The sequence below is a fragment of the Poecile atricapillus genome, chromosome 12 (genome assembly GCF_030490865.1).
Source record: "Poecile atricapillus isolate bPoeAtr1 chromosome 12, bPoeAtr1.hap1, whole genome shotgun sequence".
Taxonomy (NCBI): domain Eukaryota; kingdom Metazoa; phylum Chordata; class Aves; order Passeriformes; family Paridae; genus Poecile; species Poecile atricapillus.
This window is the reverse complement of record NC_081260.1, coordinates 12,662,827-12,674,561: the sequence shown is the minus strand read 5'-3', so window position 1 is coordinate 12,674,561 and position 11,735 is coordinate 12,662,827. Positions and strand designations below refer to the sequence as shown.

The 11,735-nt window shown below is 48.3% G+C and overlaps 1 protein-coding gene across 1 annotated transcript; it reads left to right on the top strand.

Moving 5' to 3' along the window:
• Positions 1 to 4,437: 4,437 nt before the first annotated feature.
• RAP2C (RAP2C, member of RAS oncogene family) lies at positions 4,438 to 7,040 on the top strand. The gene is made up of 2 exons (XM_058847986.1): positions 4,438 to 4,989; positions 6,721 to 7,040. The coding sequence occupies exons 1-2, from the start codon at positions 4,717 to 4,719 to the stop codon at positions 6,997 to 6,999; spliced, it is 552 nt and encodes a 183-aa protein (XP_058703969.1). The 5' UTR covers positions 4,438 to 4,716; the 3' UTR covers positions 7,000 to 7,040.
• The last annotated feature ends 4,695 nt before the right edge of the window (positions 7,041 to 11,735 follow it).

Sequence of the window (11,735 nt, the reverse complement as noted above, 5' to 3'; positions counted from 1 at the left end):
CAAGGAGAGGGTGCTGTGCTGGCATCACGTTGGGTCTGTGGATGACAGAGAGCCACAGAGCAGCAGCTCGGCGTGGGCCCAACACAGACCTGGTGAGCAATAGCTGGAGGCACTTCCCAGGCACTACAGAAAGGATTACAGCAGCTTGGACTGTGAAGGGCAACGAGGAGAGAGAGCTCAACTACTGGAGAAAATAGGAAGAGGAATGACCCGTGAAACCACATTTCTGGCTCCGCCACCACTGGCTTGCTGACACAGAGCAGTGACTCATCACCACCCAGAGACACAGAGACCTGCTGGGATGCTGATCCTGCAGGAGAGGCGGCATCAGAGGGGATAACCAGGAGAGAGGGCTGGAGGGGAGGGGAGGGGCTGCAGGCAATGAATGTGGCAGGGTGTAGCGACAGCCTCTTACCCTGTGGTGCTGTTCAGCTCCTGGGCCAAGCTCTTCTAAATGGCTGGTGGTCTGGTACCATGTCTGTGAGCCAAAGAGAGATGCTTCTCCCAGAAATCCCAATAGCCTCCTTGTTGTATCAATTATATTCCAGTGCAGCCCTCCTTCTGCTTCAGAATCAGTAATTACTTTGGAAAATGTCCTTTACCTCTTTTGAAGAACCCATCATGCCTTTTGTTGCTACTGAAGTAATGGCTAAAAGCTGAGGGATGGCAGAAAATCAGAAATTTCTGAGAAAAGTCCTCAGGATTTGCTTCTGAGTCATCTCTACATTGGCAGGAAAAGCTGGCAAAAAAGAAAAGTATCTCTGCAGGTTCTGAAACAGCCCCAGAATTAGGAGTCTGGGCCAGGTGGACACATCTGACCCCTAAGACACATTTCACTGGACCCTGACGGGGCTGAGATCAAAAGCTGTCATTGCAGTTATGTGACTGGTGTGACACGACCTCCTTGAATGAGCACGATGTGAGAGCAGCCCCTGGTGTTCCAGTAGCCATTCGAGCCCTGAGGAGCTGGTCCCTCCCCTGCAGCTTCCATGCTGAACACCATAAGGCACAATAAGTGGATTAGCAAAACCTCTGGAAGAGGCAAAGAAGAAATGACACTGGGTCTTAAGCTGGTTTTGCATGTATTTACGCAAATGATGTCCCCAGCTAGACGGTAACTGAGGTGAAATCTGGGCTATCCCTGCTGCCCTGGCTCAGCAGCCTTGCTGCAGGCTTCCTGGCAGAGGAGAGTCTGGTTTGTAGCTCGGGCAGACACGGGGAGTCAGAGCTGATCAATGATGGCAGCAGGGACAGCCTGCAAGAGGTGGTGGTGGCCACGCAGCATCCACATAATGGGGAGGCTTTGGCTACTGGGGGGTGGTGGAGTCCCACCCTGGCATCCACAGGACATATTCCAGATTCCTCACTCCATCCATGCTCCTTTGTCACCTCTCAGGGTACTGCTCCTAGTCCTGCCTCCCTGTTGGGCACAGCACCAGGCAGGATTCATCTCTCACACTGGTGAGATGGGGATTGCAATTATTCCTGGCCCTTGCTTGTGCCATCTGTCTGTTCCCTGAACATCCCTGCAGGATCTGTGTCTTAGCAGGTTAATTTAATAAGAGCCTGCTTTATTGTTGCTGGCTGCAGGCACAGCATAGAGCAGCTGAGTCCATCAACAGCACAGAGCAGCTCTGGCAGCAATCAAATCCTGCCCGGATGCTCATTTGGGAAGGTTGTTTTGCTGAGAAAGGGCAAACCCTCCTGGGGCAGCACGGAGGGCTGAGCCCTGCTCCTTTCTCCTTGGCAGGAACCGCAGAGAAAGTGGCAGCAGAGATTAAATCAGGCCTTTGACCCGGGATGTGCCACACCTCACCTGGAGGAGATGGAGATAGTGAAGGAGTGGCAGAGGTGGAATTGGCAGGAGGTGCCCTGCATGGCTGGCTCAGGGCTTGGCCATTTATGGCAGAAGCAGCTCTTCCCATCCAGAGTTTCAAAACCTTTTACATCACCAGCTATTTTTGTGGCTTGGGATATGTGGTAGGGCACAAGGCGGTGAAAGAGCTGTACAAACTGTTTAATGAAAGGAATGACTCTTCTTAAGGATAATGAACAACCTGGTGCACTTTGAGATTGGCCCTTTTTTTCAGCTGTAGGCATCCATGCCCAGGTATAAAGTGCTGTGAGTTGGGAAATAAATCTTGGCAATCCAAATCAATACTGAAGGAGGGGAAAAAAAATCCAGTTGCTCAATCCCCTCTCTACCTGCTTGGGCTTCCTCTCAGCCCATGAGCGAGGCGTTGGTGCTTAAAGTCAATCGCACAAAAATATATTTGGCTTTTCTCCCACTGTGCTCTTTGCCCCTTCCTCTCCCGCAGTCATTCCTCCACCCATCACAAACATAATGGGCCAGCAGTGGCACAAAGACATGCACATAATGAACCTAAGTGACCGTGTAATCTTATTATTGTCACCCTCATCCTCCCTTGCCCCTTTTCTCCCTCCCCCCATTTGTCACTGTCGCTGATTGTGTCATGGTTAAAATTAGATGGGAAGCTCCTCTGGGAGCAACTGCGGCTTTCCTTTATCCCAAGCACCCGGAGTGCATTAAGGTACTTTGCAACAACTCGTGATTTCTAATGGGGTTAAAGTAGGAGGCAGCCTGTTTTAATGCTCACCTTTTTACATTTTCGAGCTGATTCACCAGCCACATGAAAATCTTCCATCCAGGCACGTCTGCCTCCTGCCAGCAATTCACTTGACAACAGAATTCTGGAGGCAACGGCGAAGGAAGGAGAGGGCTTTTTACTAACATGTAATAAAGAAAAGTGATTCAAATTTGGTGTAACTTAAGTAAGATTTGTTCTGGAGGATAAAAGTCCTCACTGACCTTTTCCCATAATGGATATGTTCTCTTTATGGAAAGGAAGTGAATAAAATAAAGCTGTTTGTAAAAACAGCCACAAGCAGAGTCACCTCCTCAGTATCTTTGGATGGTTTTAGCCTTGACCAGGCACCTCTCTAGGGCTGCTGGAAGCCCAGGATGGACACAACGTGACAGCTGTGTCTGCCCTGGACTTGCAATCAAACAGGCGATGCAGAGGGCAAAGGGACAAATCCAGCACCTCACACGTGCTGCTGAAATTCTGCAGACCGCAGGGAGCAACAGAAAGAAATATGGTTATATTGGAGGGCAGCTTCTTCTGCGGGTGGGAATCATCGAGTTGGGTCTGAAGTGACTGGGGGATTTTATTTTAGAAAGAAAACAGACGTTGATTCTCTTCAGTTCCTTCCTCTTACCCAGGGGGAGTTTGTGTGGCGGGGGAGCGGCTGGCTCTGGAGCCGTGCTGACACCTGCTGTCCGCCCTGCCGGGACAACTCCTGCCGCTCCTGGGAGGATTTCCAGGGAAAAGGCTCCGGCTGACACGGGAAAAGCGCGTGGCAGCCAGCAGTGAGGCCTGTGGAGCTGTGGAAGTGTAAAGACACGGGACGAATCTTGCGGGGAGAGGTAACAACTTTCACAGAATCACGGAGTGGAAAGGACCTGCAAGATGATCTGGTTTGAGCCCTTGCCATGGATGGCCTTGGACACTTCAGGGATCGGGGCAGCCACAGCTCCTCTACACAGCCTGTGCCAGGGCCTCAACACCTTGACTAAGAAAAGATTTTCTTCCTAATCTAAATTAGGCTAATCTAAACCTACACTCTTACAGCCTGAACCCATTACCCCTTTCCTGTCGCTACATGTATTTGTAAACAGTTCCTCTCTGCCTTTCTTGTAAAATCCCTTCAGGCACTGGAAGGGGTAATAAAGTAAACCCGAAGCTTTCTCATCTCCAGGCTGAACAATCCAAATTCTCCCAGTCTTTCCTCATATTAGAGGTGCTCCATCCCTCTGATCAACTTGCTGACGCTCTTTGTCACCAGCCCAGCGGGCTTCCAGGGCTGAAGAACCGCGCTGCCAGTGTCCCACTCTCGACACCCGCCGGTGTCCTAGCCCGAGTCCCCTCCCCCGCGGGGCTCTTCCCGGCAGGGAGCTCAGAGGAGTTTGTTAAGGCGTTCAAGTTACCGAGTACCGAGCAGGAACTCGTGGCGAGACAACGCGCCCCACACAGAGCGGCCCTTCAAGGGCCTGCGCCCGCGACCGCCATGTTAGGGCCGCCATGTTGGGGAGGTCGGGCAGGGGCAGTGCCTCGGTGCCACACTCAAAGCTGTCCCCCGCCACAGCGCACCTGCCTCGGTGCCACACTCAAAGCTGTCCCCCGTCACAGCGCACCTGCCTCGGTGCCACATTCAAACCTGTCCCCCGCCACAGCGCGGCTGCCTCGGTGCCACACTCAAACCTGTCCCCCGCCACAGCGCGGCTGCCTCGGTGCCACACTCAAACCTGTCCCCCGTCACAGCGCACCTGCCTCGGTGCCACACTCAAAGCTGTCCCCCCGGGCGCAGTTCGGGCGGGCCGTGACGCAGCACGCCGGAAGTGAGCGGGAGGTGACGGGGCGGGGCCGCCTCCGGTGCCTCAGCAAAACCCTTCCGGGTGGGGGTGGCCCTGGCGGGCGGGTCCCGCGGCCGAGGCGGCGATGGCGGGAGTGCGGCGGTGAAGGAGCGCAGCGGGGCTGGGGCCACGCCGGGCGCTGACGGGGGTCTCGCTTCCCCCAGGACGGCACAGGAGCAGTGGGGCCTCGCCCTTCACCTGAGGCGGGCCGGGGCTATGCGAGGGCCGCGGTGCCGCCTGCCCTAGGCCCGGGCCCGGCGGGGAGCGGCGAGCGGGGCCCGATGCGGGAGTACAAGGTGGTGGTGCTGGGCAGCGGGGGGGTGGGGAAGTCCGCCCTGACGGTGCAGTTCGTCACCGGGACCTTCATCGAGAAGTACGACCCCACCATTGAGGACTTCTACCGCAAGGAGATCGAGGTGGACTCGTCCCCCTCGGTGCTGGAGATCCTGGACACGGCGGGCACCGAGCAGTTCGCCTCCATGCGAGACCTCTACATCAAGAACGGGCAGGGATTCATCCTCGTCTACAGCCTGGTCAACCAGCAGTCCTTCCAGGTAACCTCGCCCGGTGTCCCGTCCTCGGATGGAGCCGGCTCTGCCCGGGGGAAGGCGCCGGGCCGAGGAGGAAGTTTTAGGGGTAGCCACGTGTGCGCAGAAGCGCTTTATCTCCGAAGGGCCAAAAGTGTAAATGCCCAGCTTGAAAGCGCGTTTACCAGCCCTGCTTCCTGATGGAAAACTGCTTGCTTTGCAGGTACTTATCAGGGTGCCACCATTGTTAAATCCCACGCAGTGCTGGAGAACAATGACTAGCTCCCACTTCCCCAAGAGAAATCTCTTGGCAATCCCCTTTTGTGAATAAATCACTCCATATTAAAACCGAGACTTCCCCTTCCAACCCCCTCTCCTTCCTAAAAGGCATGTTTCTGCAGTTGCTCTTGAAGAGAGTCTCATTGTTCTGCAGTTGTGACTTGTTAAGTGAGCTGCTATTTTCTGCTTCCTCCCCCCAAAATATATTCCTGTCCAGCACAAGCTCGATGCTCTCGCAGCGTAGGTGGAGTACTGGAGAGGAGAACTAGCTATACACCATAATTTGTGGATCTGGATTTGATTTCTACTATTAAAACTCTCCAGAAAAAGGAACTGTCTCAGCCAGTAACTGGTCTAAGCTGCCTGTAGAAACGGGGCTTTGTTTTTGGGCAATAAATGAGTTTAGAAGCACTCCGTACAGCGCAGGGATTTGCAACTCCTGGCTTGGCTTGGGCTGCTGAGCTGGGTGTGTTCCAGCTGCTTGGCAAGACCTTGCACACCCCCACTGTTTGCTTCTGCTGAAGGCTAAACCTTATCTTAGCAGAGGGCTCGAAACAACCCTGTGCAAGCTGAAGACATGCTTATCTCTGGAAAACAACAGCAGTGACATTGGGATGCTTCTGCTCTCATTTTCACTCATTTTTGAGTTCCAGTGAGCCCACATTATTTGAGGAATGGATGTACAGTAATCCACTTTGTTAATATTTAATTATTCCCGTCTGTCTCTAGTGTGTTTGCTCTGAAGGCTGTAGGTGTAAACCACTCTGCAGTTCTTTACACAGTGGTAACTTCAAACGCTGGGATTGCTTTGTCTCAGAACTATGCAAGAATTTGTAGTACTGATAGTAACTTAAAAGACTCAGGGGGCAGAGGAGGCTGACTCAGACTTTCAAGTGTAAACTCCCTATGTCGGCTCAGACTAGAATGAGTGCATCTCTAGGTAATAAAATCTCTTTACAGCATCTAATTTGGTTACTTACATGTGATTAAATGTGTTCACAATGAATTATTCTGAGCATTCCAGGACTGAGAAGGCTTTATTTAAATTGATGGATTTCTCAAGCTGTAAACTAAGCACAAACTTCCTAAATGGTTGTGTAATGGCATGCCCCTGCTAGGGTTACAGGTCCTTAGACTTGAGACAACTTCTTCAGAAAGCTGAAACCAGCCTTCAGTGCAGCCATACCGTGTCCTCCTCTGGCTGAACTGACTGAGGGCACAGCAGTCACTTTCTGTTTTTATATGCACAGAAATCCTATAAATTGTGCATGCTTTTATATAAAAGAAGAAGGAACTTAGTGAGAGGTAGTAAATTTTCTGTGAATTCTGTATCTGCGTGACGATGAGTTTAAGAAGTCTTCTGATGTATTTTTAATGTTCAGTTGTACGTGAGGGTTATTAAAATGTGTTTCTGTAGTGGTTCTGTAGCAATTCTGTGTGGTTTCTTGGATGTACTAACCAGCTGGATTGTTTGACCAGGACATCAAGCCGATGAGGGACCAGATTGTCCGGGTGAAGAGATACGAGAAAGTTCCTCTCATCCTAGTGGGGAATAAAGTGGATCTGGAGTCGGAGAGGGAAGTGTTATCTGCAGAGGGCAGAGCCCTGGCTCAGGAGTGGGGCTGTCCCTTCATGGAGACGTCAGCCAAGAGCAAAACAATGGTGGATGAACTGTTTGCTGAGATCGTCAGGCAAATGAACTATGCCTCCCTGCCTGAAAAACAAGATCAATGTTGTACAACTTGCATCGTCCAGTGAGAGAAATTCAGAAAAACCTCAACCATGGCCATACAGAGCAGGTTGGTGGAACAGTCATAACTAACTGAGGTGCCTAAACATGGTGTTTCAGTAAGAGATAAAGGGACAGGGAGTCTGAAGTGAGTCTAACCTGGAGGCAGCCTTCCTCCAAAAGGGATGGGAGCTTGTGCACATGATTGAGTCAAATGGACTTCTTGTGTTACCTCGGTAGGGTTAGTCAGGGAACACTGCATTTCTTGCAGTAATTTTACAATGAATGATTTGAATCAATGAATGAATTGAATGATCTCATCTGCACCTATTTTGACCGTCAGTGCTGTATTTGACGCTATGTTACTCTGCATAAGTGATTTGTGAAGTTGCAGTGGGTTTATTCTTGTAGCTGGTATATGAATTATTTTCAAGTAATGGGAGTTACCTTGGGGTTCAATGGGATTATTGTGGCCAAGTTTCCCAGTAGTTTTTCTGAGATGACTTTGAGCTTGTTTAAAAGAAATAAAGTTCTGTAGTGCAGAAACTGACAGTACCCTTCTGCCTTATCAGTGGAATAAGTTTCTCTGGCAAGAGAACCACCCTGAGTGGTGAGAAGTGGATCGAAGCCCGTGTGTAATAGTCAAGGGCGTGCACAAAGTGCTCTTCATGTCAGATCTCCAGAGCAGAGAACACGCTGTAAAATGGCTTCCCAAGGCACGACTCTCCCAGTGACTCGTAAGAGGTGTGATGAGAGTGCAGCATTCACAGGGCCCTCTGTAAAGCTTCCTCTGTATCAGGTGTTGCTTTGATTTTTATTTTTTTCCTCCAGGACAGCTGCCTTTGGCCTTTCACATGTGTGGTTTTTTCAGCACCTTTTTCACCTGACTGTGATCGGGTCTGTTCCTCCCTGATGTGCATTCCTGTGAGGTGATTCTGAACCCCCCCATAGTCCTGTTTCCCTTGTAGCTGTTGCAGATCTTGTTTCACCACTGGCTCGAATCCATGTTACTGCAGAGCAGTGTTGGTGTCCTCTGTGTGCAGCCAGCTGGTCCCTCGGACCTCCAGTTGTCTGTTGGACCTGTCTTCACAAACAACTCGTCGTGATCTCTGAGGGCAAGCCCAGGAACGAGGGAGGATGTGGAAATTCAGGGGAAGGAACTTCCTCTCCTGACAGCTGCACTGCTTGAGGCTCAGACTCCCACTGCCATGTTACTAACTTGCTTAACTCAAAGGAGCTTTTGGTGTCTGAGTGACAATAGGGAAAATAGGTTATTACTGGAAGCTTTGGACCATGTATCCTCTTTAATCTTGAGTGCAAGGTCAGAGAGTGAAGTCTCAAAGCTTGTCTTTGAGATTGTTATCAAGTGCTTTGTAAATATAAAGTTTTAGGTGCTCATGGTCCTAGCACTGTCATGCTAGAGATAATACATGGTATTTTTATCTCCAGTTCTGTGAAGTTAGAAAGGGTTGCTGCCACTGTGCAAAAGGTGTAAGTTTGAGATTTGCTGGTTGAAAGGTGAGTGAGCTTGTTGTTTTGGAGCAGACGAAAATACAAATACAGTCTTTCATTCTACTTTAATCACACCTGCAGAGTCTAGAATTCTAGGAAGAAATGAAACTAAGAATTTAATACCTTTTTTTTTAAAAAACTCTAGTGCTTCTGGGTTAATATCCTGAATTGTGGATAGTAATACAATGTTGCAGCTATTTCTAAGGCAGCTTCACAAACAAGATTATGTGGACTAGAAGTATCATGCCAAAGGATATGGCAATCCCCGGGCTACTGATGGTTCATCTTGTGCAGCTTACTGTCTTAAACTCTAACAAAATCAGGCCTTTCATCCTTGAAATTTATAGTTCTGGAATTGATTGCTTCTAAGGGAGGCTTTGTAACTGATCTGCTTCTGGATTTAGCACTAAGTAGCACATGTAATCTTAAAGGTGAAATTGAAGAAAGGGCAGGGCCGCATGTTATTCCTTTGAATGATAACTTATGCCTAGATTTGGTGGGTTTCCTAAACATCTTCTTGCTTCAGAAGAAACATCTGTATTCTTAGGTCTTTGTGAGCTCTTGAGATAGAGGATCTAAGCTTTGTGATAGAGATATCCTCTCCTCTCCTTCCTTCTGCCTGGCTTAGACAATCACCCCAAGCCTTTAGCAGCAAACTGCTTCCTTGCTTCTGGGGAATGCTGTCTCTGCCCAGTATAGTCTCATCACCTGTGCCAAACAATTCTTTCCTTCCTGATGCATTTCCTATTCAGTCCAGTTCTCACCATGTCTGGATCTTTTATTACTCATTCTGGCTTTTCACAGGTTTCATGCTCGATATATTTCATTTTAACCTAACACTTTTGGGGTACTTTCCTTTTCCTGGCTCCCACTCTATCCTTGTTCTTTGATTGAGTAGGAGTAGGATCTCATTAACTTTATCATAAGCCTTTGCTGCTTGATAATTTCTGTCTGATGTGCTCTGGTAGGAGAGGTGCTGATGGTGTCTTGTGATAGCTCTAATCAGCTTTGTAATCCTGCTTATCTGTGATTCAGGAAACAATTGCTGCTTGTCAGACCTCTGCTTTAGGAGTGACCCCTCCTAGGTAAATTGAAACTGAGGAAGGAAACCAGCTGTCTGAAAATCTGTGTGTAGGAAGTGGGCTTGAATTACAGCTGTGTCCTGGGATCATCATCTGATTTCTGTAACCTGGCTGTGTCCAGGAGTCTTGGGTGTGTCAGTTCACAGAGCACTACATACAACAGTTTGTGTTCCTGTAGTTCTGGTGCATAAACCCATGGGAGGGGTGGATTTTTTTGCTGGGCCTTGCTTTGCCTGAGGCGGTTCCAGTGTCAGTTTTAACTCACAGATACCACTTAACCTCTTTTTGGTGCTGATACCTTGGCCTGTCAGCTATGATGTGTAGGTTCTTTCATGATATTTTTGAGAAGCATTTGCTAAACTGCTGTTCCAGTCAGCTGCCTTGGATGAGATGAAGGATGGAACATAACTGCATAGTCAGGATAACCCACAGTTCCTTTTAAAAATGTGTGTTGTTCTCACATCCTGTTTCCCACCTCCCCTTTCCTGTTTCTGCAGTGGTCTTCTGTTGTTTTGCTCTTGCATTTAGAGATAGGACCTTGCTCCTTAATTTCTCTTGAATTTTCAGTATGACACTGTTTTGTATTTTGAATTTTCTTTAAAGTATGGTACCTGCTACTGTGCTCATGCACTAAAGTCTTACTGATACTAATAGGATTGGTAACACCTTACCATTGGGATGAAAGACTGATTCTGATTAGTGATTCCTGTCCCCTGTGTTCATGAGTAATTGGTATTTGCAAGATTGAAGGAAGAATTATCCTCTCTAGGAATAAAAACTGAAAGTGTACTCTGGTCTGTGTGGCTGTGCAACACAGACACATTTATTATACTATATTGTCTAACTTCCCCTTCTCTCCTGCCTGCTTACAGAAGAGACCAGAGAGTGGTATAAAATATCACAGGCAAAAGAAGCCAGATAAGATATTGTGTAATGTTAATTTTAGTAACTAAAATCAAATGGAGAGATGACAAATCTGAGTTGGGAGGTCCCTAACCTGCAATGCAAGGATGCTGAAGGGCATCCTTGTGGAGAAAAATACCATTACTTCATTTGTCTTACTATTCCCAACAATTCTTTGCTGGTCACATTATTAAATGCTGGGTTTAGATGAAGTTTTTGAGGTAGATCTAACTCTGATGGGATGAGGAGCTACACTGTAAATGGTTTGCCTCTTCTGTGCTCTAAGCAAAGATAAAACATCCATTAAGCAGGTCTAATCCATCTCCATTAGAAGCTAAATGTTGGTTCACTGCTTTTGACAGTACAGAAACCCTCTCTGTCTAAAGCTTGTGGACCAGCAGCAGTGTGTGGAGTGGGAGTGATGACTGGGAGAGAATTGCTGCTAGTTGGAAAATGTACAAACAAGCAAGAAAAACCTGGCTGTTGGCTCCTGTCAGGGCAGGAATGCTGCTCCTGAATCTTGGGCTTGACCAGTTGTTAGGCAAGAAGGGGAACCCTGGCTATGTCAGAGCACTCTGTTGTGACAAACTATTAGCTAAGAGCAAATGAACAGCTGAAAAGAAGTGGTGCAGTGGGATACATAAGGTCCTGACTCATTTGGAGAAATTACTTCAAGAATTGAGAAGGCTCCTCAAAATCCCTGAAAAACCATGACTCAAGCTAGAGTGAAGTACATGCATGTACACATGACAGGTTTCTACAGACTTTGAGCTTTGCCTGAGACTTTTAGGATATCTGCAGATAAATCCTGGGAGCTTACAGGCAAGTTATCTGAAATGCAAAGATGTTTTGGTCACACTGGTGATGTGTTGATGTGCTTGACTGGGGGTGGTGTACAGCTCTGTCCCTGCTGATGCTGTCTGAATGCTAAGGGGCTTTGTAGGAGTTTTAGAGGGTCTAATTGCTGAGAACACAGATGTCAAATCTCAGTTGGCTCATCTGCCTGTTCCCAGAACTTGTGCTAAAGGCCATTGCTCTGTGTTACTGGGTATTACACACACATTGGTGCATCTGTACAAGAGGACTTAAATTCCCTGGCTTTTTCAGATCTTTAGATGCATTTTTGTATCCCACAGCAGCAGCTGTTACAAGTGAATAGCAGTAGGTTGTTATCAGCTTGCCTCTTGTATTACCAGAGTTAGTGGAGCATTTGAGAATGCTGCTGTGGAAAACAGCCCTTGGGAGTTCAGGATGGAAAACTGGCCATT

Excerpts from the sequence above, each read along its gene's own strand:
- RAP2C (XM_058847986.1), top strand. The coding sequence starts at position 4,717 with ATGCGGGAGTACAAGGTGGTGGTGCTGGGCAGCGGGGGGGTGGGGAAG. Across the intron at positions 4,990-6,720 it reads TCAACCAGCAGTCCTTCCAG|GACATCAAGCCGATGAGGGA; the intron begins GTAACCTCGCCC and ends TTGTTTGACCAG.